At 34.4% G+C, this 27997-nt stretch overlaps 1 protein-coding gene across 5 annotated transcripts in view; it reads left to right on the top strand.

The window, feature by feature from the left end:
• UNC13C (unc-13 homolog C) overlaps positions 1-27997 on the top strand; it is a 599284-nt gene that overhangs the window by 457702 nt on the left and 113585 nt on the right. For all 5 annotated transcript variants that reach the window (XM_084969723.1, XM_084969731.1, XM_084969719.1 and 2 more), the window contains 2 exons: positions 17642-17768; positions 27659-27755. In XM_084969723.1, coding sequence (XP_084825849.1) covers positions 17642-17768; positions 27659-27755 — 224 coding nt within the window. The remainder of the gene's footprint in view (positions 1-17641; positions 17769-27658; positions 27756-27997) is intronic.

Here is a 27997-nt window from a genome sequence, read left to right as displayed (position 1 = left end):
GGAAATTTTATTGATGGCACATTATAAATAGAGGAAAAATACCCAGGGGCTTGTGGTTTTCATACTCCATATATTTTGAAAAGTTTTGGCTTATGGCATATTTGACATGATGTAACTTATATGTTCATAAATCCTCCATTATATGAAGTATTTTCAGTTGCTGACCACTGCCTAAAGGATGAGGTATATTTTTCCTGAGTACATATTTTATTGAACTATAGCTTGCAAATCATGGGTATCCAGCTGGATACATTTTTACGCAGTTTGCTTACCTGTTAACAGAACCTCAGAAGTCCCCATCATGTTCCTTTCCCACCACTCCGTAATCCTTCTTAGGAAGTTACTCACTGTTTTGACTTCTAACCCAACATAGAACTTCATTTAAAGCAAACCATAGACTACATTCTATTTTGTGCTGGGCTTCTTCCACTCAGCATTATTTTTTGTGAGACTAGTTTGTTCATTCTCAGTACTGTATGGTATTCCAATGTACAAGTACACATCTATCTATTTATGTATTTTATTGTTGAGGAATATTGGGTAGTTTCCAATTTTATGCTACTAAACTGCTGCTATGATGGTTCTTATACACATGTTTAAGTGAATATATATATGCACACATGTCTGTCAGGGATGTACTCAAGGAGTGCACTTACTAGGTCATAGGGATGCATATGTTCAGTTTAGTAGATACTGCAAATTAGTTTTCCAGAGTGGTTATACCATTTACCTTGCCCACCAACAGTGTATACAGCTTCCATTTGTTCCATATCTCCAAAGGTTTGCTATTGCTGCCTTTTTCATTCTAGTCATATTGGTCGGCATGCAATGGTGGTATAACTAAAATTATAGTTTAATTTCTGCTTTCCTGATAACTAAAAAAGTGAAATTCCTTTTTCTGAAAGTTGTCAACCATCTGGCTCTTTTGGCAACTACTTTTGCAATCTTTTGTCCAGTTTTTAAATTGAGCTTGCCAATATTGTCTTAATATTTCAGATTCTTTATATATTGTGGATATTAGCCTTTTGTTGGATAGCTACATTGCAAATGTTTTCTCTCAATCTGTGGCTAGCATTTTTACTCACTTAATAATGTCTTTTCTTTATTGAAGTATAGTTGATTTAAAATATTATAATTGTTTCAGGTGCACAGCTTAGTGATTTGCTATTTTTACAAATCATACTCCATTAAAAGTTATCACAAAATAATGGCTATAATTCCCTGTGCTATACAATATATCCTTGTTGCCTATCTATTTTATACATAGGTGTTTATATCTCTTAATTCCTTACTTTAATTTGCCGCCCCTTCCCTCTTCCTTTTGGTAACCACTTGTATGTTTTCTAAATCTGTGAATCATTTCCTGTTTTTCATGTACATGAACTTGTGTTAGGTTTTTTAGATTCCACGTGTAAGTGATATCATAAAGTATTTATCTTTGACTCATTTTACTAAGCATAGTATTTTCTGGGTTCATCTATACTGCTGCTAATGGCAGAATTTCATTCTTTTTTATAGCTTAGAAATATTGTATGTTATGTGTGTATGTGTGTGTATATATGTATTATGTATATATACTTTATACATCTTTATCCATTCATTTGTTCATGGGCACTTGGGTTGCTTCACTCTCTTGGTAACTGTAAACAGTGCTGTTATGAACATTGGGGTACATGTATCTTTTTGAATTAGAGTTGTCATGCTTTCTGGATATAACCCCAAGAGTGGAATTGCTGGATCATATGGTAATTATATTTTTAGTTTTCTGAGGAAACTTCATACTATATTCCATAGTGATTGCACAAGTTTACATTACCACCAACAGTGTACAAGAGTTTACTTTTCTCCCCATCTTCACCAACATTTGTTGGAAAACCTTTTTGGTGTTAGGTATTCTGACAGCTGTGAGGAGTATACCTTATTTTGATTTGCATTTTTTTCTAATAATTAGCAATGTTGAACAACTTTCCATGAAAGTGCCTGTTGTCCATCTGTATGTTTTCTTTGAAAAATTTCTATTCTTCTGTGCATTTTTGATTGGGTTGTTTGCTTTTCTGATGTTGAGTTGTATGAGCTGTTATTTGGTTTGAATATCAACTCCTTGTTGGTCCTATCATTTGTAAATATTTTCTCCAATTCAGTAGGTTGTCTTTTCATTTTGTCAGTGACCCCTTTACTGTGCAGAGCTATTAAGTTTAATTAGGTCCCATTTATTTATTTTATTGTGCCTTAGGAAACAGATCCACTAAGATATCACTGGGATTTATGTCATAGAATGTTCTGACTGTGTTTTCTTTTAGGAGTTTTATGATTTCTGGCCTTACATTTAGATCTTTTATCCATTTTGAGGTTTTCGTTTTGTTTTACAATGTGAGGAAATGTTGCAATCTCTATGTTTTACATGTAGCTGTCCAGTTCCTCTAGCACCACTGTCTTTTCTCCATTGTATATTCTTGCCTCCTTTGCCCTAGGTTGTCAGTAGGTATGTGGGTTTATTTCTGGGCTCTGTAACCTGTTCCATCGATGTCTACTTTTATGCCAGTCCCATTTTTAGATTACTGTAGTTTTGTAATATAGTCTGAAGTCTGGGAGTATGATAACCTCCAGCCCTGGCAGTTTGGGGTCTTTTGTGGTTTCATATGAATTTTAGGATTATTTGTTACAGTTCTGTGAAACATTTCATGGTATTTTGATAGGGATTACATTAACTCTGTAGATTGATTTGAGTAGTATGGCATTAAAATATGTCATTTAATTTCTTTTGTTAAAGTTCTTAATTTTTTTTCCCCACATCCGTAGCATATGGAAGTTTCCAGGCCAGGGATCAAATCTGAGCCAGAGCTATGGCAATGCCAGATCCTTAACCCACTGCATTGGCCTGGGGGAAATCCAACCTGTGCCTCCTCAGCAACCGAAGCTGCTACAGAGACAGTGCCGTGTCCTTAACCCACTGTGCCACAGTGCAAGCTCCTAGATATTCTTAATTTTAACAGTGTAATTTATCACTAACCTCTTTTATTGTTAGTGCTGTTTTTGTCTTCTTTAGTTAGTTTTTGTCTCCTGAAGTTTATGAAATAATCTCTCGTGTTTTCTCCTAAAAGTTTTATTGTTTTACTTTTCAGTTTTAGGTCTACAGTCCATCTGAATCTCATTTTTGTGTATATCCCCCCATGAAGTTGTATGATATAGTAGAAAGAACTTATACTCTCTAAAATCAGACAGATCTGGAGAATATAACAGAAATATATAGAAGGGTATGTGTAAGAGGACACAAAGCATAGTTTTTTTTAAAAACCATATTGAATAATTAATCTAATTTTATTGGCATGGAAAAATGTTGAATGAAAGGAGAGGGCTAATAGTACATAAAGTATTATACATTGTATGTACACATATATTTTAGATACATTAATTCATACAGTTATCCTCAAGGGTAATCAGGCATACTTTAACAACATATTTGTTAATGATGAGATTTATGGTGATCTTTATTTCTTCTTTGAACTTCTCTCTACTGTGTGAATTTTTCTTCAGTGAACATGTATCTTCATTTCCAAAATAAACATGAAAAAAAGCATCCTTATTTGAATACAAATCAGTATACATGGGAGAAGAGTCATCCAGAGGTACCACAACAACCTTTGGGATACTTTCATTCAATCGTTTTTCTTGGCATACGTAGGTGGTAGCTGATTTATGTTTTAATAAAAAATGTAATTCCTATTTAATTGGACTTCTGAATCTGGTACAAGTCTGGCCTGGGGGAGAGACTTTACCAAAGGAACTCCTTGTGTCCAATAAATAGGTTTATTTCTCTAATGAAAAATAATGAGTCATTATAAGATATATTGCTTTTAAGATTTAGCTACACGCTTTGTGAAAGAAGGACCCAATCCCTCCACATCTGTGCATATTTATTAGTGGCCAGTTCAGCTGTATATATTTTGCCTTCCTGTCAAAAACATGAGGGTATATACTCTTCTTCCATCCTCTGTACATTTTCCTCTCATGACTCTGTACATGTTGTCCAGCTATCCCATAATCTCTGAAAGTGTCACAGGCCATCCTATTATAAGTAATTGTGCCACACACACACACACAAGTTTGTTTATATATATATATATATATATGTGTATATATATATATTTTTTTCCTATTTAGAAGCCTAAAGATTTTTTTTCTTTATTTTGTCTTTCAACCATTCCAGCTGATGTCTTTATTCACTAGTATCTAGATGTGAGTATCTTTTCACTAGTGGAGAATTTCTTAACTTCATACTAGCTTTCCTCTCTCTCCCACAAAAATATAGTTCTCTTGGGAGTTCTCATGGTTCAGCGGGTTATAAACCCAACTAGTATCCATGAGGTTGCAGATTCAATCCTTGGCCTTGTTCAGTAGGTTAAGGATCCAGCATTGCTATGAGCTGTGGCATAAGTCACAGACTCAGCTTGATCCAGTGTTGCTGCGGCTGTGGTGTAAGCCAGCAGCTACAGCTACAATTTGACCTCTAGCCTGGGAACTTGCATACTGCTGCATGTGCAGCCCTAAAAAGCAAAAAAAACCAAACCAAAACAAAACAAAACAACAACAAAAACAAACAAAAAAGTCCTCTTTAACTCTTAATTATTCATCTTATTATTGATGCTTTTCCCTTTGTTTGACCTTTCTTTCTTATATTGGATCAATACTCTCTAACAGAAGTCTCACTGACTACTGTGTCAGTAATCTATTCTCTGATTGTCTGCCCAAAGAATTATCTCTGCATTCTGGAAGAATTTATTAAATTAACCTTCAGATTACTGCTTTGTTTCCTAAGTTGTCAGTTTGCTCTTTATTTTTCCTAGTTGTATTTTTAATTATTTAAATTTTCCATTTTTTAAAAAGTTTTATTGAAGTATAGTTGATTTGCAGTGTTGTGATAATTTCTGTTGAATAACACAGTGAATGGAAATTATATCCATTCTTTTTCAGATTCTGGTCCCACATAGATTATCACAGAATATTGGTTAGAGTTCCTTGTGCTATACTTTTTAACTTGTAGTTGTACTTTTTAAATAAGATATTGTTTTGTTTTGTTTTGGCCTCCCCTGCAGCATGCAGAAATTCTTGGGGTGGGGCAAGAGTCGAACCTGTTCCATAGCAGCAGTCTGAGCTACTGCAGTGACAACACCAGATTCTTTAGCTGCTGTGCAACAATGGAACTCTGATATTGCTTTTTAAAATACATGTACAGAATTAAAACAATCAGCACAAAAGAATATTCTGTGAAAAATTTCTCTTTGATGCCTGACAAATTAACCACTGTTTCTAGTTTCTTCTGTATTTCCAGAAATATTCTAAGCATACACATGTATGTATGTATGTATCTTTTTTTCTTTTTTACCTAAGTGATGATGTATTATCCCTACTCTCTTGAACATTGCTATTTTACTTAACAATATAATTTAAGGTTTGTACTATATAAACACATTTAGATCTATGTCATCCTCTGTTACAATTATATTGTTATCAATGGAAAGGATGTATAAAATATACTTAATTATTCTTATATTTCTAAGTATTTAGATTGCTTTTAATATTTTGCTAAGATAAATAACACTGAACATAATTACTTTTTGTTTACATGTGCAAATATATTTAGAAGGGAAATTCTTAGAAGCAGGATTGCTAAAAGATTTGCTCATTTAAAATTTTAACATATAAATGCTAATTTTTCCCTATGAAGCAAAACAGAATACTTTCCACTGTTGTAATCTGATAGATAAATACCATTTCATTAAATTTTTATTTCTTTAAATGTGAAGAAAGTTATATGTTTCACATATTTAAGGCCATTGTTTCTTTTAAAAAATGTGAAATCCCAAGGAAATTATTAATAAAGTTAAAAAAATAACTATTACCCCAATAATAAAATTAAAAGTAATCAGATATTTAGAATATTGTAACCATTTATAGCTAAAATATAAATTGAGTGAAGCATTTTTTCACCTATGTTCATGACATAACTATTAGTTCCATTTCCCTTCTAAGTAATAAACATGATGGCAACTTAGAAAGCAAAAGAAAAATAGTTTAGTTGAAATCTACCAAAAAAGATGTCTCTACTTTTTTTTTGTACTTTTTATTTTTATATGTCGTGAATAATTGATAGAAAACAATTTTATCCTAAAAAAGAATCTCAGCTACAGGTTACATTTAAATAAGTAATGAGAAAATATATAGGAAACTAAAAGAAATGAAATCATAAAGATTTGAGTCTTTGAAGAAAAAGCCAAAAGCAAGCAACAATTTTGCCATAAAAGTTTTAAACTGAGAAATACATGAAACATTATTTATGTGTGGATTATGTGAGCTATATACATAGGATGAAATTATGCTTATATTTTATTGACAATTCTTAATAAAAATTTAATTGATATACATAGAGGGCCTTTTATTCTAATAGAGAAAATTGGGTCTTTTACGATGCAGCAGTGGCTTTTCCTCATGGGAAGGTGTACACCAACAAATTTTTGGACCACTCTCAGTTACTCTGCCTTAGCCACACTGGCTTCCTTGCATCACTTTGAAGTCACCAAGTACGCATCTTCTCTTGAGGGTCACTCCAGTAGCTGTGTTTCTACCTCAAAAGCTCTTCCAGGAGATGGCTGCATGGTTTGCTCTCAAGCTTCATTCAGTTTGCTTTCATGGCACCTCATTAGAGATCTCCCCTGAGAGCCCTGTTGAAAAATGTTCGCTCAGCTCATCTGCTCACTTATCTTGCATTATTTTTTTCCCAGAACACTTACCACTACTTCACATTCTGTTGAATAGTTTTTATTGTCTACCTCTCTCACTATAATATATATATATATATATATATCCCAAAATTGCAGGAATACTCTTTCTTCTTCTTTGCTTGGTTGGGGAATAGTACTTGGCTCATAGTAGATAATCAGTAGTTATGTTGCATAAATGAATGAAATGCACATTTTTGTCCCAGGTACTACCTTTCATGGAAATGCCTTATACTACCTGTATTGCTAGGACTGTGGGTAAAAGTACAATATAAGTGAAGCTTGTTTTTGTTTATTTTTTTTTACCCTCACTCCATGAATTGTGAATTAACACCAGTAGTTTCCTTGGGCGCATGCAATTTTACCATTATTTTTCAGTCTGTTAACCATCTCGCTTCTTAAAAACTTTCATCTCATTCCATTTTCCCCTTATAGCTATCCGTCTCTAGTTTCCTAGTGCCAGATTACATGGTCCTGTCTTCACACTGCTTCTTGAATTTCCAAGGTCTATGGCTCAGACAAATCCTGCAGCATTCTTCTAGGTGGTATCATGAAATGGTATGCTCTTCCTTCTGGGTGTCTGGAATGGAAGAGTAGCTCCACATTATGGCTGGCCTGCAAAACACTTCACAGATATAGAAGATATAATCCTCATCTGTGTCCTAGATGAGGATTATAGAGGGGATGTTGGTATTGTAGTGTTTAATTTTGGCAAAGAAATGTCTGATGTCAAAAAGGATGTTTGAATGGTACAACTCATTTGTGAACAGATTTCTTATCCAGAAATAGAGGAAGTTCAAGTTTTGGATGATACTGAAAGGGATTCAAGAAGTTTTGGTTCCACCAGAAAGAGTCAGTCTCACTCAAAACCCACCAGTCTAGATTGGGGATTGTAAATCTACAGCAGAATTCTAGGCAGGGTATATCAGAGAGTGTAGCTATGAAGTGTGGTGACCCACATCATTCCTGATTTAATTAAATTGTGAACCTCAGTTCATTCTGGGATTCTGCTGAGAGATTGGTTGTTAGTTATGAGTAGGACTGCCAGCTACAGGCGTAACTGTTTCTGGCATCAGGTTCAATGGTCATGGACTAAGGCAATCTTTTATTAATTTTGCTTGCTTCTTTTTAATAGTGTTCTGCTAAGGCTTAGTGCCAGAAATGCGTCATTAGAGAAACTTGAATATCTTCTCTCTTAACCTACAAAAATTAATATTTGTTCTTTTGTTGTCAATAATTCTTAAGAAAGTTGACTAGAGTAATTTATTGTCATGACTAATTTTTTCTCTTCTTTGCTGATTTTCTTCTTTGGAAGCTTCACATTGGGCCAGATTACTTTTTGTTAACATGTTATTGTTATGTATAGTCACTTATTTTTTTTAACTTTGATTTTATTACTCCAACCTTTATACCTTATAAATATCATAACTTACTTTGGCAGCCAGAATTTTAGGTGATAGCTCACCCCGAAAAATGTTAATGTTACCAAACCTTTATAGTGCTGCTCTAAAATAGATCATGATTCTTATCTCTCCCCCTCTTTCCCTTCCATTCTGTCTTTCCCCTTATCTCCCTTTCTCCTTCCCTCATTCTCCCAGTCTCTCTCATTTTCTGTCTCCTTTTTTTTTTTTTTAAATTCTAGCCACATGGCTTAGCATTCTCAGTATATAAAGAGTCCATGATCTCCATCCATATATGGTAACTATGCATTTATGCTTATCTTTGATAAATGTTTATGTATGTATATTATATATAAAAGTCCAATACAGACTACCAAAGCTTCTGGGAGTCAAGGTTTGGGGTTTGTGAGCACATGATATCTCACAAAATTCATGTGCATTGGGCCTCTAATGCTGGCTTTTTATTTGATATTTTTTACAGACCTTCCATATCACTGCCTCTTAGAGATAGAGCAGGCTGTCAAGCACTTAGAGGGATGTTTAAGAGTGCCCTAAAAAAAATTGAACACTACCAACTTTAGGACTGCACAGAGTGTTCATGCAATAAAATGATGTCACTAATTAAGAACTGGAAAATGACACTGTGCTGACTGATGACAGCAAATTTGCTTTTGGCATAATTATGGATCGAGTGTATACCACCCCAGTCCTGTAAATTAATATATAATTGTATAATTCTGCATTATACATAAAATCCCATGCACAAACTTTCAGAAGAAAATACATTCTTTTTGAGTAACTGCTGGCAAACACTATCTAAAGGAAAAGAGGCATATCCTTCTAAACTGCCAAGTTTTTTCATTGTACGGTTTTAATGGAGTGTTTTTATTCTGGTAGTAAAATATTCACACTTCTCATTGAAATTCAAAGGTTGTATTATGTACAAAATTATTATACTGCAGTTCAAAAAACTAATTAAATGTTTTATTTTGTAAATGTAATGAGCTAGTTAAATCTTTGTTGCCAAAATTAAAAATGTAGGAAGATTGATGGCTAAATAAACTATGAGTCATTCACATTGTATGAGATAAATGCAATATTGTGAATATAGTCTCCCAGTAAGCAGAAGATACTTTGGGAAAATTAAAGATAATTTGAAGTATATTTTTAAATTTGATATTATAATCTCTTCCCTTGTTATTTGGTATGTTGTTGTTAGGATGTAATTATAGTTTATTTTAAATATCTCCTTATAATATATGATTAGACATTATGGGAGAAATACATGATGACATGAGAAAAATAAGCTTGTGGATTTGGAAAAATAACAGCTCACTTTTTAGCTGTTATTTAAGTGGTAATAATGATTGCTCAAAATATAGCTGAGAGCTTACAGGCATCAAACAAGGCTGACAGGAAAATAAAGTGTGATATTAGTCTATCTGCAAAATGTATGTATTTTAATTTCTGTGATTGTTTCTCTCTCAAAGCCTAAATACAGATTTCTTAATGTGAACTTCAAAAATATGATTAACTGATTTCCTGTGTGATGGTGGATCAATTCACAGTGGGGTTTGCTAAAGGTTTTTATACTGATATAGTTCCTGAGTGTGTGTGGGTGGGTGGGTGTTTGTGTATGTGTGAAACATGAAATTAGAAAGCAATAGTTTGGAGGTTAATTAATAAGTGCATTTTTTTTTTTTTTTTTTAGGGCTGCACCTGAGGCATGTGAAAGTTCCCAGGCTAGTGGTCTAATCAGAACTGTAGCTGCCGGCCTACAGCCACAACGCCAGATCTGAGCCACATCTGCAACCTACACCACAGCTCATGGAAATGACATATCCTTAACCCACTGAGAAAGGCCAGGGATCAAACCCATGTCCACATGGATCCTAGTCAGATTCATTACTCCTGGGCCACAATGGGAATTCTAATAAGTGTATCTTAACCTTTAAAAAAAACCTATGTGTGACCCCTTGTAGCCTTAATCCGTAACAAACGATTTAATACAGTGCCAGTTTATTTCTTACTTGTACAATTTAAAGTAGGTGTTTCTGATTGGGCAGCCCTCCTCTGAGAAGTGGCTCAAAGACCCAGACTTCTACTCTCTAGCACCTCTGTAATCCTCTAGAGTCTCAGAATCCTCAGCTGGATCTTCTGCCTCTGGTAGCACATGAGGGAAAAGAGAGCAAAGAGGATTTCACAGGAGGTGTTTTAGGGCATGACTTAAAATGGCATTATTACTTCGTCCCAAAATTCAATCATAGGCCAACCTATTGCAAGAAAGGTTGGGAAATATAGTCTGGCTGTGTGCCTGGGAGAAAAAGGACTTGGTTTGTTAGCCAGTTAATTAGTTAAACCTGCCACAGGTACTGAGTTTCATGATGATTACAAGTCACTGATGAAAAAAGGTTAAATTATATTTTCTACTTCAGGACAAGCATCACAGATGGACCTTATTATACATGAGTATACCCTTTCCATTATCAATTGACTTTTTCTCAAGATCAAACCTACCTCATAACTATCTCAATAAACTGAAAACCTCTTACTGTATCAGTTGAAGTACGTAATGCATGTAAGATGTCAATTACTCTTTGGTTGAATTGGCAGAATGTGAAAACAGATGGTACTAGTCTCCCATTTCTTTCCATAGAGAGCAGAAAACATTAGTTGAAGGTGCACGAGAGAGATGCAAGTTAAAAGAATAGAAACTAATTCCCCTGAGCATGAAAACAGTTCTATTAAGGAGAGCATTCTTATTAATTCTTCGAAGTTTTTTTTTTTTAATCACAGGGGCTAATAAAATATTGATAGTTTCTCATATCAAGTAGTTCTGGAAACTAGAATGGATGGTCTCTATGTTAGAGAAAAACCAGATTTCATCTTTTAAAAAGACTTATTCCTATCTCTTCTCACATCCATCCTCAATAGGAGAGATGTGGTACGTGGGGGACAAGGGAGAATGGCCTGGCAAAGGTGTGGCTCCAGAAAATTAGTTCCTTTCCTGGAATTGCGGGAACAGCAGGGATGAGAAGAATGTAGGAAAGCAGAGAGCTTGAAGAGTTCAGGAGAATGGGTTTGGGGAGGTCTATTCCTGAGCAGAGTGCCCAAATAGGGAAGAAGGCAAAACTGCTGCATTTAGGTGAAGTGTAAATGGGTTAAGCAAGTAAACTGAAGGCCTTGTCTAAAAAACCAACTGGGACACTGCCTGCAGCTGGTTTTTACCAGCTTTCCAAAGTACAGAGGTGACTTTGTTGTAAGGGGCAGAGATGGATGAACCTTTTCCTTTTATGACACAACATAAGTTTAAAGTTCACCCAAACTTACTACCAAAACATGAGTAGAGAGAGGAAAAAGGCCAAAGCTGTAATTGGAACAGTAGTTATAAGGTTTCACAGAGGAGACACATATATATGAAATAGTATTAGCTTTTCTTATAGGAATTTCTTTTTTTATATAATGTGTTCACTGGCTCAAATTCTTCTTTGGGTGCTAGACCACTAACAGCAGTTTCTCTCTTGTTCACCTAAAATATAACATTGAGCTAAATTCCTCTCCTCCAGGAGACCACATCTCTGTGTAGATGTCAAATCATGGCATTTGCCGTATAGTATTAAATTTCCTGTTATGGGTCATCCTTCCTCCATAAGCTTTGTGCACATGGGTCCTTCATCGCATATATCCAGTGCCTCTCATGTGACCTGGTACAAGATACACACTCAATAAACATTTTTGTTATCAGATGGGGCTGGTACCCTTCCCTTCACAATTCTGATAATCTGCCAAAACTCTTAGAAGATGTGGCATATTAAGTCAGGTTTCCAGCCCTAACATTTGCAAAGGCAAGAGCAAAAGTGGAACTCCACATATCATAGGTCTAAATATTTACCATTTCTAAAACAAGCTAATAAACTTACTTTCATATTGATGAAATAAAAAATGTGAAACAACTTTTTTAATGCACTTAAAGTTGATGGAATATCAAAGATAATTTAATTATAATATGTATATTTGGGTGTGCTGAGAAGCAATGTTTGAGTTTTGCAGTAAGGATATAAATAAATCAAATTATTATATTTTTATTTCAGAAATGTATTTTATACTTATTTCAACAAAATTACTAATTATGTAGTTATAATGAAACATTTCACATATTTGGTATTCTATTTACAGTTGTACCAAATAATACAACCTTTCCCAAGTCACATGATATCTGCGCTTTTTAATTTTTTTCTGTTTTAAAATATTTAAGCACAGCTCGTCTTTGAACTTTTTAAAATTTCTTCGCAGCCTTTTTATATTCATTCTACCCAATTCATATTTTATTGAAGTGTAGCTGATGTACAACACTATATTAGTTTCAGGTATACAACATAGTGATTTCAAATTTTTATAAATTATATTCCATTTATAGTTTTATAAAATATTGACTATATTCCCTGTGTTATACATAGCATTTTTACTTCTTAATCCCTTACCCCTATCTTGCCTCTCTGCCTTTCCCTCTTCCCACTGATAACCACTAGTCTGCTCTGTTGCTGAGTCTACCACTTCTTTGTTGTATTCATTCATTTTATTTTTTTTTAGATCCCACCTGTAAGTGACAGCATACAGTATTTGTCTTTCTCTGACTTTTTTCACTAAGTATAATATCCTCCAGGTCTATCCATGTTGTTGCAAATGGCAAGATTTCATTCCTTTATATGGCTGAGTAATATTCCATTGTGTATATATACCACATCTTTATCTATTCATTTGTAGATGGGCACTTACATTGCTTGCATATTTTGGCAATTGTAAGTAATACTGCTATAACACTCGGGTGCATGTATCTTTTCAAGCTACTATTTTCATTTTCTTTAGATGTATATCCAGGAGTGGAATTTCTGGATCATATTCTATTTTTTGTTTTTCAAGGAACCTCCATACTGTTTCCACAGTAGCTAAGCCAATTTACATGCCCAGAAACGGTGTACTAGGGCTCCCTTTTCTCCACATCCCTGACAACATTTATTATTTGTGCTCTTTTTGATGACAGGCATTTTGACAGATGTAAGATGGTATCTCATTGTGGTTTTGATTTGCATTTCCCTGGTGATTAGTGATGTTGAGTATCTTTTCATGTGCCTTTTGGCTATCTCTGTGTTATTTAAAAATGTTTATTCATGTCTGCAGCCCATTTTTTAATACCATTGTTAGGAATTTTTTTGAGTTATATGAGCTGTTTATATATTTTGGTTATCAACCCCTATGGGTCATACCATTTGCAAATATTTTTTCCCATTCAGTAGGTTGCCTTTTCATTTTGTTGTTGGTTTCCTTTGCTGTGTAAAAACCTTTAAGTTTAATTTATTTATTTCTGCTTTTGTTCTCATTACCTTAGAAGAAAAAATTCAAAAAAATTATTAAGATTTATGTCATACGATGTTCTGCTAATGTTTTCTTCTAAAAGTTTTATGTTTTCCAGTCTTACATTTAGGTCTTTAATCCATTTTGAGTGATTTTTTTTTTTTTTTTTTTTTTGTATTTGGTATGAGAAAAAAGTTCTAATTTCATTATTTTACATGAAGGTGTGAAGTTTCCCTTTACTAATTATTTTGGATACAGATGATTTTACAGTCGTTTAACCTTAATTTTAAAGTGTTCTAACTTTCCTACATTTACTACCTTTGCTATATATTTGTCTTTACTGAGGAGCTTTTTCTTTTCATAATTTTCATGTTTCTCACTGTAGTCTTTTTCACTTCTAGAACATTTAACTTTTTCACTTAACAGTTCTTGTATAAGCTGAACTCTTTTAGCTTTTGCTTTTCTATAAAACTTTTGACTTCTTCAAATCTTAATGAAAGCCTTGCCTGGAAGAATATCCTTGGTTGTAGGTTTTTCCATTTCATCACTTTAATTATAACATGCCACCCTTCTGACCTGCACAGTTTCTCCAGAAAAATCAGCCGATTGCTTTACGGAAGATCCCTTGTCTCTTTTCCCTTGCTACTTTTAATATTCTCTCTTTATCTTCAATTTTTGCTATTTTAATTACAATCTGTCTTGATGTGGTCCTCTTTGTGTAGATTCTGTGTGGGACTCTCAGTGCTTTCTGCAGTTGGAGGTTTGTTTCTTTCCCTAGGTTAGGGAAGTTTTCAAGCCAGAGACCTTGATCTAGTGTCTGCACACTGGTATGTGGGGCTGGGTCATGAGCCCTTTGGTGGGCGGGGCAGTGTCTAGGGATTGCTGTGGGCTAAGGGGCTCTTAAGGCAGTCTTTCTGTTGGTAGATGTGACTGTGCCTCTGCCCAGTTTGTTGCTTGGCCTGAGGCATCTAAGCATTAATGCCTTCAGACTAGTGGATGGGCAGGGGTGGATCCCCAGGCTAATAAGCTAGAGGGAGGATTCCAAAATGAGGCTTGCCAACACCAATGTCCACATAGTAGGATGAACTCCCCAAAATGACTGTCACCAGGGTGAGCTTCAGTTGCCCTCTGCCTCTCTAGGAGATTTCACTAAGATCAGCAAGTGGTCTGACCCAAGCTCCTTTCAAATTACTATTTCTGCCCTGGGTCCCAAAGTGTGTAAAATTTTGTGTAATCCCTTTAAGAGTGGAATCGCTATTTCCCACAGCCCTTTGGGTTTCCTAAAAGTAAGCCCCACTAGCCTTCAAAAACAAATATTCCTGAGGCTCAGCATCCCAAAACTGGGGAGCCTGATGTGGGGCTCAGACCCTTGCACTTTAGGGAGAACCTGTGAAATGTAATTATTCTCTTGTTTGTGGGTCACCCACCCAGGGGTATGGTCTTGATTAGACCTCAATTCTGTCCCTCCCACCCTTCTTGCTCTGGTTGCTTCTTTATATCTTTAGTTATAGAAGGTCTTTTCTAGTACATTTTGGTCTTTTTCATAAATAATTGTTCTGTAAATAGTTGTCAGCTTAGGGTCTTCCTAGTCTACCAATTTTTTTTTTCTTTTTTTTTTTTTTGTCTTTTCTAGGGCCGCTCCCGTGGCATATGGAGGTTCCCAGGCTAGGGGTCCAATTGGAGCTGTAGCCACCAGCCTACGCCAGAGCCACAGCAACATGGGATCCGAGCCGCGTCTAGTCTACCAATTTTTTAATGCTTTCTCTCCCTACATACATTCTTAAAATATAAAGGATCTAAATATAAATGGTATTTTATTCAAAACAAACATGATTTGAATATATATTTTATAAAAGCATGATTTAAAATAAACTAAATACAAAAATTAAAGTTTTAAATTATTTTCATGTATGCTTTCAGATTTAGTTCAAATGTAGTTCTCAGAAAGTTATTTCCTTCTAAAATATTCAAAAGTATTTATTAAAATGAAGGCAAATGAAAGTTATTACTTTGTATAAACTTTTATGCAAATAACTTGAATAAAGCCAAAATTTAATGAGTTAAATCTCATAAGTCTAAATTTCAAAAATAAAAATACTGACAGTTCTAGAATTCAATAGCCATCTAGTTGGCAAAGAATCAGTATCAGGCTTCATGTATATATGTAGAAACCATGCATACGTAAACTTTGAAAGTAATATAAATCATCTAATATTCAAAATATTTTCCACCTGTTTTGCAATCTGCATTAATTAATGAGTGCTTTCACATGCATGAATTGGAACAAAAAAATGGGTGCTTATTTATACTTTGCTATGCAATAATCTATTGCATTTATGCTATCCAGAAGAAGAACCTGGTGAGTGAATTAATTTACCCTTTCTCTTACCTAAAGCCTTCCATAGCTCAAATTCCTTTCCATACTACAAAGCTGTGTCTGTTTCTGTGGTCAGCAGTGGCAATCTGCAAACTTTGATAAGCATTTGGACAGTCACCTTTGGTTTCTAGGATAGAGAACAAAAGATACGTCAATGCATTTATGCGGCTTAGAAGGTGTTAATAACAGGAATAAGTGGTTTTAGTCACGAAGGCAAATATTGAGAGTTCTGGCTGCCTCTGGGCCAGTACCAAGAGTAGGATCCCAAAGGACAGAGGGAGCCATACACTATTTAATTTCAGATGTATTTATGATAAGTAGATCTCACTCTAAGTATGGGTCCTAGGATGCCTAGGATGAGGGTCTTTCCCTATCTGGATTTCAGAGTAGGAGTGCCTTCAACTCCTATGTATAAGTTTATCAAATAAATGGTTTTTCTTAAGGCATGGAGGGATACTATCATCTGAAGGGAGAAGGATAGGGGAGAACCGCCATTGACGAGGGGAGAGGGTGAAATGAATTTGGAAGAATTTTATAAATAAAACATTACCTAGTTGGTAATTTTGCATGGGACTTTGGTCTATAGTTACAGTATATTACTTTTGTTACAGGTATATTCTACTTTCATTTCTATATATATACATATATAGATGTATATGTATGTGCTCACACTCTCTCTTGGTTCTACAAGTTGTCTTGAATTAATCGTTATTTAGATAATTTGAAAGTTTGTTTTGGGGTTGTTACCGCTTGTGTTTATTACTGAGATTTAACCTCTATACTCAGGTTTTGAAGAGCAGAGGTGCCCTCAGTTACTTTCTAACAATCAGATTGCTTCAGTTAGTGTTTTCAGCCTGGAATGTAAAGGATATTCCTACTATGAATCAAAGCCCTTAGATTGAAGGAGGTTCACAGACCTTAGCCAGAACTTGTCAAAGGACATTTTCAACCTGCATATAGTTAGAGATATTTGGGGTTTGGTTATGTCTATTCTTATAGCCAGATTTGGCCAAGATATTAATATTGAGCAGCGATGAATGTGTTCAGTAACATTATTTTTGTCTGTATTTCCTAGTACTATATGTCCAGATCTAAATAACAGTTTTACTTTTGGAGCAAGAGAGAAACAAAGTCACATATTAGAAAATCCTGCAAAAGAAATGTCAAAAAAAAGGTCACAGGGTACAAATAGCTTTAGTTGAACTTAAAAGGTGGGGAAGAAATCAGCTGGCTTAGAAGTTAGATATATTTCCTCTCCTTAATTCTTTAAGTATTAAAAGTCCAGGCCAGAAATGTGATCTACTCATTCACATTTCTGGTATTAATCATGGATTATGCCTCCTAGTTTGATTCATGTTTTATACATGCCTACACATTTTAATTCTTTCTGGCACATTGCATCAGGCTGAAAGTAGTCAAAATATGAAAGCTTACAGATAAATAGAAAAATGTTGGTACTTGATCACTCTTTAACTCACCAGAATTCTTATCTTTTTCAGGAAGGCACATTAGAGCATTCAGATTATTTCTCTTACTGCCTGACCTATTCTGCATAGGACCAAACAGATGATTTTTGCATTTTGTAAAGTTTCGGGTCTTTCTTTAGCAATTCACTTTGCCTTTACCTCAGAGACGCTATTTTCTTCCTTTTTGAAATCCTAATAACAAAAGTAGATTGGAACACATCATTGTTGGCAAACCAAACTTTATTAAATGTTTGATTTTATCTGTTATAGAACATGAAAAGCAGCGGTTATGCAAGAGCACCGATTATATGAATTTGCATTTCAAAGTGAAATGGTTTTATAATGAATATGTGCGAGAACTTCCTGCCTTCAAGGATGCCGTTCCTGAATACTCCTTGTAAGTAGTGATTTTCACCCCAAAGTTTATTCTCAATTCGTAGTCCTATAAAATTACTCCTGAATTATGCAGTCCTAAAATCTCTTCACATAATGTTCACTTGAATGCAGACATTTATATTATAAAATTAACATTAAGTGATTTGCATGTCTTTGGGAACAATATATTGAATTGTGTTTCATTTTCCAAGTATGCCTTACTTGGATATTCAACTCAAAGAGAAAGAAATACATAATACTTGATATATAATAGTACACATGATGAGATTATTTCCTATAAAATAGCTTAAACTCAGATTTTGTTGGGAAAACGACAGGTGCTTGCATATTGATCTGTATAATCCAGATTTCTCTTTATTTCAAACTGAGAAATGTCTTAGAACTTAATATTTTTAAAATCGAAGTCATTATTAAACAGATAATACTTTCATAAATTTTTATAATCATTGATACATTTATAATCACTTAATCAGATTTATAATACCCTGCATTTGATATTTATCATTCTGTTCAGGGGATCTTCCATATTCTAGGCACAATGCCAAGTGTTATAGGACAAGGATGAATAAAATAAAGATCTCACCCTGAAGAAAGCTTATACTCAAGGAGATATTGATAAGTACAAAAATCATGATAAAGCAAGGCAAAATGAAATAATTACTAATTCAGGTAATATAAGCAAAGTGCAACAGGGTCTTACAGAAGAGAGATATTACCCTTCTTTAGGAGATTCTACAGAGTATTTATGGATGGCATAGTATTTGCTATAGACTTTGAAAGTTTGATCAGGTTATGGCAGGAAAAGGAAAGGAAATTTATGAGCATAATTTGAAGAAAGGAATATATGGGCTATGATCCAGGGAAATAGTGCCATTCCAGTGGAGTCATAGGGTATAAGATGAGTAGAAAGTAATGTAGAGAATGTGCATTTGAACTAGATTACATAAATACTGTGAAGCTTTTACTGCTTTCATTAGGCATTGTGGGGTTGGAAGAAACAAAGAATGGGTAATAGGGAAGAGATTTAGAAGGCAGTGAGTAATGTAATGATGAGATTAGAATTTCCCATTTAAATAACTTTTTCTCTTAGAAGTTTATAAGATAGATTGGGACAGTGGGAGAAGTTAAAAGTTTATACAAGTAATAGAGTAATTGTAGTAAAAACATAAAGGATGAAGACATGTGGGAAAGAAATTTCAAATATGGAATTTATAGAATTTGTCAACTAAGTACACATAAGGACAAAAGAATGAAAGAATAGTTAAATATGAAGTACACGGCCCTAAGCATTGGTGTGTATCATTGACTGGAAATAAGGAAATAAAAAAAAGGGGAGCTATTTGCCAGAGACTTCTGATTCTGGCTCTCTCTAGACTAATTAAGATACATCAACTAACCTTCTCACTGTAAACCAACTATAAAAGTTGAATAAAATTAAACAGCATCTGAGAGCAATTAAGACAACCAGGAATTGAGACATTAAGTTCCCTGAGAAAAATGCATTGTGATGAACACTGTATTTGCTGCGATTTCTCCCCAATCTTCCCCACCTACCTGCATTTACTAATTTGCCATACAAATCATGGTGGTCAAAGAGAGAGCAGTAACCCAGAGTCTACAGTGATCTTCCTGGGCTAGAGAAACAAACATTGGAATTCAGGGCCATGAAATTGCTTGGATTTGTGGGTTCAAGATCCTAGAACAAGGATGCAGTTTCTTCTTGAGGTATTCTCTGATTTCTGATCTGCTCCTGTGTGGAGAGTGAGGTGGAAATAAGCAAATAGAAAGCAGGCACTAAGAGATTAAAAACTAAGTAGACAGTTCAGCAGTCTTATGGTTCTAGGAAGACAAAATCAGAAGGCAAAGCTTCCTAAGAAAGAAGAAGCACTATAAACACCCAGGGTTTCAGGTGGGATCCCTGAATGGCTGTCCTAAAAATAAGGGCCAACTGGAAGTAGCCAGCCTAAAACTCAGCCTTTTCTAGATCGTGGTGAATTCCCTGTATTCTGCCTACAAGGAGAAACTTAGATCCACTCAGGAAGAAATGATCAGCCAAAGGTCCTGGTTTTTTTGGGGTTTTTTTTGTTGTTGTTTTGTTTTGTTTTTTTTAATAGCAAACTCTTAATATTTAACAAAAGATTGAAGACTGCTAGGCAATAGGACTAAATGTCTAGAAACAAAGAGAAAAAGAGGTATAAGCCTTATCAGATATAAAATTTTATGTGTACTTCAAATTGTGGGAGAATTTCAACAGAAGAATAGAACCTATAAGAAGAATACAGTGGACATTGTAGAAATGAAATAAGATAAAATTAGGAATGTAATCGATGGTCCTAATGGCACAAGTGGTGCTAACTAACTGGAAGATAGTTTTGGAGAAAATTCATATAAAAACATAGGAACAAAAAAACAAAATATAGAACAATGGAGCAATGGATATATGGGACAAATTATAAAGGTTGAATGTACAAAGAATTGAGCCCCAGAAAAGGCAAATAGAGAAAGACTAATATTATAACAAGAGCATGAAAAGATACTAAATATGGATTTTGCAAAACTGATAGAAAACATGAAGCTACAGTTTAAGAATTTCTATAAATCCTAATAAGGATAAAAGCAAGGAAACATACCTGTAGATACATCATGGAAAAAATCAAAAAGAAAGAAGAAAATCTTTATATGTACTGAAGTCAAGGAAGAGAAGACACTTTACTTTCAAGAGCTGTAGTGATACTGTTGGCTGACTATTCAGTAGAAGTGACTGAAAACTGAATACAATGCAATTTCTCTTAAGTGCTTAAAGAAAAGCAACTAAGAATTTAGAATTCCACAAGTATGAAACATATTCTTCAAAAATAAAGCAAAATAAAGAGATTTACATAACTTAGAAGCTAGGAGAACTCATTTCCAGCAGACCTTCACCAAAAATACACTATAAGCCAGGCTTCAGATAGAAGGAAAATGACTGAAGGTAAAAATACATTAATATAGTAAAGAATAAAAATCATTAGAAAAGGTGAACAATTTAATAAATTTAAAAACATTGTAACTGTATAAAATTTTTTAAAATCTGTAGAATAACATATGCATAGGATTGAAATAAAGACAACAGCAGCATTAAAATGTGGAAGAATGATACACTGAGTTAATATGTTATAAGATCTTTGACTTGTTTGGAAAGTGTAAAATACTTACTTTAAAAGGCTTCTAAAATGTCCTGGATGTGTGTTATAATTTACTGTAACCCTGTAAGACATAATATAATACTATGCATCAATAAATTAATGGAGGAGAGGAGGAGAACAAAAAAAGAATACTTAAAAAGCAAAACAGGGGAGTTGGGGTTTAGTAGATGAAAACTATTACATTTAGAATAGATAAGCAATTAAGTCCTACCATATAGCACTGGCAGTTATGTACAGTCTGTTGGGATAGACCGTGATGGAAAATAATATAAGAAAAAAAATCTGTGTATATGTAGGACTGAGTCACTTTGCTATGCGGCAGAAATTGGCACAGCATTGTAAATCAACTATACTCTAATAAAATGTTTTTAAAAAACAAAAGAGAATGAAAAAGAATAAAGAGCAAGTAGGAAATTTGAGGCGGGGGAAAGATGATAAATTTAAAATTTAATATATCAGAAAATTAAGTGTAGTCATTAAATGAGAGTACTTTAGTCAACAAGTATTTTGCGAAGAATAAGATGGTGGAATAGAAGGACTGGAGCTCAACTTTTTTCCTAAAAACAACAAAATTCACAACTAAAAGCCAAGGAATCTCCACCCAAATGGACCAGAGACCTTAAAAAGGATACCCTATTCCAGAAGAAAAAGAGGAGGCCACATTAAGAGGTAGGAGGGGCGATTTCCTGATATAAACAACCCCATAGCTCCAGGGTGGGAAGCGCCACAGACCGAAAACTAACCAGTTCACAGAGACTCACCTACAGGAATGAGAGTTCTGAGCCCCACATCAAACCCTCATGTGCAGGGATCTGGAACTAGGAGAAAGAGCCCCTGGAGCATCTGGCATTGAAGGCCAGTGAGGCTTGTGCACAGGAGCTCCACAGGACTGGGGGAAACGGAGACCCCATTCTTAAAAGGTGCACATGGACTTTCACATGCACTGGATCCCAGGGCAGAGCAAGGTCTCCATAGGAATCTGGGTCAAACCTGACTGCAGTCCTTGGAGGACATCCTGGGAAAACAGGGGTGAATGTGGCTTTTTGTGAGGGAGGGACATTGAAGGCAAAGCTCTCAGGAATATTCAGCAGCTGCGTTTCTCTGGAGGTGGCTATTTGGGGAAAATCTGGCCCCACCCTCAGTCAGGCTGAGAAGCCCCAGGGAAAACAACAATCCAGGTGGGATCACAGCCCCACCCTTCAGTAAACAGGCTACCTAAAGAACCCTCAGGCACACAGCTGCCTCTAATGCCATCCAGAGACTAAGCCCCACCCACCAGACGGCTCCACCTACCAGTGGGCAGGCATCAGCCCCTTCCATCAGGAAGCCTACAGCAAGCCCCCATACAGACTTCAGCCACAAGGGGGGCAGACACCAGAAGTAAGGGAGGCTACAACCCTATTATCTGTAAAAATGTCACCACAACAAAAACCTATAAATATGAAAAGACAGAGAACTATAACTCAGATGAGGGAGAAAGGAAAAACCCAAGAAAATCAGCTAAGCCATGAGGAGATTCTTAGCCTCCAGGAAAAAGACTTTAGACTGTTGATGCTGAAGATGATGCAAGACATTGGAAATAAACTGGAGGCAAAGGTGGATAACTTACAGGAAACACTGACCAAAGAGATACAAGATATAAAATGAGACAAGAAGAGATGCAAAATACAATAACTGAAATAAAAAACTTACTAGAAGCAGCTAACAGCAGAATACAGGAGGCAGAAGAATGAATAAGTGAGGTGGAGGACAGATTAGTGGAAATTATGAATGCAGAACAGAAAAGAAAAAAGATTGAAAACAAATGAAGAGAGTCTCAGAGAACTCTGGGACAATGTTAAACGCACCAACATCCATATTATAGGGGTGCCAGAAGGAGAAGAGAGAGGGAAGGGGACAGAAAAAATATTCCAAGAGATAATAGCTGAAAACTTCCCTAACATGGGAAAGGAACCACTCACTCAAATCCAGGAGGCACAACGAGTACCATATAAAATAAACCCAAGGAGGAATACACCAAGACACATAATAATCAAACTGACCAAAATTAAAGACAAAGAGAAAATCTTGAAAGCAACTAGGGAAAAGAAACAAGTAACATACAAGAGAACCCTGATAAGGTTATCGGCAGATTTTTCAGCAGAAACTCTGCAGGCCAGAAGGGAGTGGCAGGATATACTTAATGTGATGAAAGGAAAAAACCTCCAACCAAGATTACTTTACCCAGCAAGGCTCTCATTCAGATTTGAAGGAGAAATCAAAACCTTCTCAGATAAGCAAAAGCTGAGAGAATTCAGCAACACTAAACCAGCCTTACAACAAATACTAAAGGAACTTCTCTAGGCAGAAAAGAAAAGACAGCAACAGGAAACAAAAATGCCCCAAATGATGAGGCTCACCAGTAAAGGCATATATACAGTAAGGATACGAAATCATCCATGCACAATTATACCACCAAAATCAGAAATCATGAGAAGAGGTGGGTACAAATGCAGGACACTGGAGGTGAAATTGCAATTAAGAGAACAACAACTTAAAACAATCTCGTATACATATAGACTCTTATATCAAAACTTCAGAATGACTGCAAACCACAAATCTACAATTGATACACAAACAAGGAATCTCTGAAGAAGAAATATATCTCATAGTAAATAAGTGCATAATCCACCATGAAGGGGGTCATTTGACATCATTCTTGGAATGCTGGAGTCTTCTTAGATCTGATTCTGATTTCCTCTCCATCAAAGTATTTGTGATAATTATAATTAATTAATGCCACTATACAATTAAATAATACAGTTCTACAATTGTATTATTAATAACCATTTCTCTCCATGGTACAATGTAAGGTCTATAATGTCTTGTTTATCACATCACCTAGAATGGTGTAATGCCTATATTGAAGAATCAATAAGATGTAACAAATTGTGAGGACATATTTATATAGTTACACTGTTTTTTAACCAATTTATGCATTTTTTATTTTACTTATTTTCAGAGAGTGTATTACTTTTGCTTTTCTTACCAGTTAAGTTATTCCTTTTATTATGCTATATAAAATATTTAATGGTATATAAGGCTTTCTTCTTTATAAATTTTAGTTGCATAATATACACAATTATAATATAATGCTAATTTTTAAAGAAAAATTGAAATGTAATAGATAATACTAAATAGTAAAGGTGAAAGCCATACAAAATGGGGTAAAGTATAGAATAAATTTCCTATTTGTCTCAGCATATTTTCCATTCCACTTCTCCAGAGGGAGTCACTTAATCTGTTTCTTAAGGTCCATGATATAATAATCTGTGTGAATGTAATTGTGTTTAAATATATGTATTTTATTCTGTACAAAAAATTAAAATAAAATTAAAGACAAAACAAACAAAAAAAAAACCCCAAGTATTTTCCTAATAGATAAAACGTTAAAACCCAAATTATCTTGTTTACAATTTATTCACCCTAAAACATAAGGGTCTAGAAATGTTCAGTAACGGACAAAAACTATAATTGAAAGAAAACATATGCAGTTAAACTAATATTAAACAAAATAGACTTTAAGACATAGTTGGAGAGAGGACTATTTCAGGATGATTAAAGAAGCAATTCAGTAAAAAGATATATCATTTCTAAATTTAAATGTATCATATGTCATGTCAGCAAAATATATAAAGCCAAAATTCATCAGATGTAAAAGGAAAAATCAAGTCTACAGTCCTATTTGGAGATTATACTTCTTTCAGAAACTGAAGGATCAGACCAAACATACACATATTCAAAATACCTATCTACAATTTATAAAAAGCAGTAATAAAATACACATTGTTTTCATAGTTCATGTACCAAAATAGACCATCTACCAGATTAAAAAGAAAGTACAATGCATTTTAATAGATTGAAATATATACTTCATGTTTTTGGGCTACTGTGTAATTAAGCCAAAAATCAACTCCGAGGAGGTAACTAGGAAATCACAGATAGGGACATTAAGCAGATGCTTTAATTCGTAAGCTTAAAAAGAAATCATAGTGTGAATCACACAATATTTTTAACTAAGTGATAAGATATGGCATGTTAAAACTTGCAGATTACAGATAAAACAAGAAAGAGGAAAATTTATGGTTCTAATTCTATATAAAGAAAAAAGGGTATAAAATCAGTAATAAAAGTTATCAGAAAAAGTGTTCAAAAACCAATTAAGTCAAAGAAATTAGAAAAAGAAAACAATAAATCTGGAATAAAAAAAATAGAAAATTCAAGGACAAATTACAAAGCCAAAGTTTGTTTTTGAAAAGACCCTAAAAATCAGGACTTCCTGTTGTGGTGTAGCAGAAACAAATCTGAATAGTATCCATGAGGATGCAGTTTAGATCTCTGGCCTCACTCATAGCTGTAGGCTGTGGTGTAGGACTGCAGCTTAGCTCTGCTTCAACCTCTAACCTGGGAACTTCCATATGCTCAGGTGTGGCCTCAAAAATAAATAAATAAACAAACAAACAGAAAAGTCTGTAAAAATCAAAAAAGCCTATCAAGGCCAGTGCAAAAAGAAGAGATGGCACCAATCATCATTATCAGGAAAACATCACTAACCCTAACCCTAACCCTAACCCTATAAAGATAAATAATAAGAGAATATTTATGGTAGCAGAGTTAAGAGACTAAATGTACAAATTCCTTTAAAAATAAAACTTATCAAACTAGCATAGGGAAAGAGATAAAATCTGAATGGGCATATAACTATTTTAAAAATTTAATCCTTAATTAAAAATCATGTCACAATTAAAACTCCAATCCCAGATTGCTTCAAATGGAATTCTTCCAACTGTTTAAAAAAGAATATCATCAGTTTTACAAAAACTGTTACAAAGAAAGCAGGAATACTTCTTAAATCATTTTCCAGGTCAGCATATCCTCATTACTTAAACCTATTGAGAACATGACAAACAATAACTATAGGCCAAGAGGGTTCCCTTGTGGCATAGCAGGTTAAGGAAGTGGAGTTGTCATTGCAGCAGCTCAGGTCATGGCTATGGTACAGGTTTGATCCCTGGCCCAAGAACTTCCACATGCCATGGGTGCAGCCAAAATAATAATAATAATAATAATAATAATAATAATTATAGGCTGATTTCTCTCTGAACACAGTTTAAAAATTAAACTAAAATGAAGTATTAGCCAATCGAATTCAGTGGTTTATAAAAAAGCTAAAGTAACATGACCAAGGGGAATTTACTCCTGGAATATGAAAAGAAAATCACTATAATCATTAAACAAGACACATAAGAGTAACTAAATAAAATAGGACATCAATTTATTATAAAAAATAACTTAGTAAGTTAGAAATAGAAGGGAACTATCTTAATCTAATAAAACACAGACTCCTTCAAAAAGCTATACAAACATTATGCTTATGGATACAATTTTGAAAACTTCCCCTGAGATCAAGAATGAGACCTAGCTGGTAACTTCACATTTATTTAACCTTGTACTAGAAATTATAGGCAGTACAATACAACTAGAAAAGGATAAAAATGTATAATGATTGTAAAAGCATATACTGCTGCTACCAGTATGTGCATATGACATAATCGTGCATCTACAGACTCCATTAGAAACTATAGGAAAACTAAAAGAATTTTAAAAATGAATGTGGTAGGTCATTGAATTATTCTTTGATAGCCACAATTAGAAAACTGCATATTATGTAAATGACATTAAAACCATGATAAACACATGATGAAAGATGACTATGCCCTCTGTTCCAGCAACTATAAGATATTACTGAGAGAATTCCTTAAGATGAAGTAGATAAGAGTATTCCTAAAAAGATTCATGATTATAAAGATAATGGTTCTCCCCATATTGACTTACAGATTCTACACAGTCCTTTAAAAAGTCCAGCAGCTAAATTTGTGCAAATTGACAAGTTCATTCAAAAAATGTAGTATATGGAAATGCAAAGGGCCAAGAATAGCCAAGGCAGTTTTAAAGAGGAAGTAAAAAAAAACCTGGAGAAATGCACTATCAGTTATCAAGACTTATTCAGAAATTACAGTTTTTAAAAGAGTATTGTGTTATGCTCTTTTGTATAAATAGACCAATGAAGCAAAATAGTCTGGAGACAAATCTACACATTGCTGTTACTTGATTTGCACCAAAGATGCTGATTCAAAGCAGAGGAGGAAAGGATGATGCTTCTGAATAAATGGTGATAGACAATTCTATCTCCTTTTGGAAAAAAAAAATAATAACTTTGAAAATTAGACCATTCATAAAACCCAATTGCAGATGGATGGCACATTGTAAAAAGCTAGAGCACCCAGAATCAGTTATAGGAGACGAGTCGGTGTAGATGAAAGCCAGATGGTAAAGCACTGAGAAATTAGAGAATGACACAAGAGGGGACATAGTACACAGGATCTACATTTTATAGGATTTTGAATTATAAAGGGAAATATAGAGTGGAAATTGGGAACTAAACATATTTGCAGCAGCATGGGAAGGGCCATGAAAAAGATAGAAGCTGCAGGTGAAAGAGAAGAGGATGTGAAGCTAAAGGTCTCCAAGGAAGCAGCACTGGAAAAAGAGAATGAAAAGAGATTTTTGGTCTTGAATCACTCTCAGATAAGAAAAGAGCAGTATCCACTGTTAATTATGTACAAATGACATCTTTTATAGTATGCAATACTATTAATTTTTTCAGGTGGTTTGAACCTTTTGTCCTGCAGTGGCTAGATGAGAATGAAGATGTGTCAATGGAGTTCCTTCATGGAGCCCTGGGAAGAGACAAAAAAGATGGAGTGAGTTTAAATGGCTTTCAGATTGCTTATTGTCAAGATTCATTCACACTGTTCACTTTTAAGCTAATGGGAATTGTTAGGCTCATTGCTATTAATCAAGGTTTATTTTAATCCTCTAATTACCAAAATAAAATTAAAACACAATGTAGAGGTTGATAAGAACCCTAGGGAACTGCTTTAAAAAAAAAAAATCAATCACCCTTTTGCCCGAAGATTCTTTATTCCTTGAATTTGTCTGATTC

Source organism: Sus scrofa, chromosome 1 (genome assembly GCF_054392235.1).
Source record: "Sus scrofa isolate SSC_HxYL_T2T_F1_AM1 chromosome 1, Sscrofa_HxYL_maternal_Yorkshire_Landrace_v2.0, whole genome shotgun sequence".
In the NCBI taxonomy this organism is placed as follows: domain Eukaryota; kingdom Metazoa; phylum Chordata; class Mammalia; order Artiodactyla; family Suidae; genus Sus; species Sus scrofa.
Note: the sequence above shows the minus strand (reverse complement) of the source record. Positions and strands in the feature narration are given on the sequence as shown.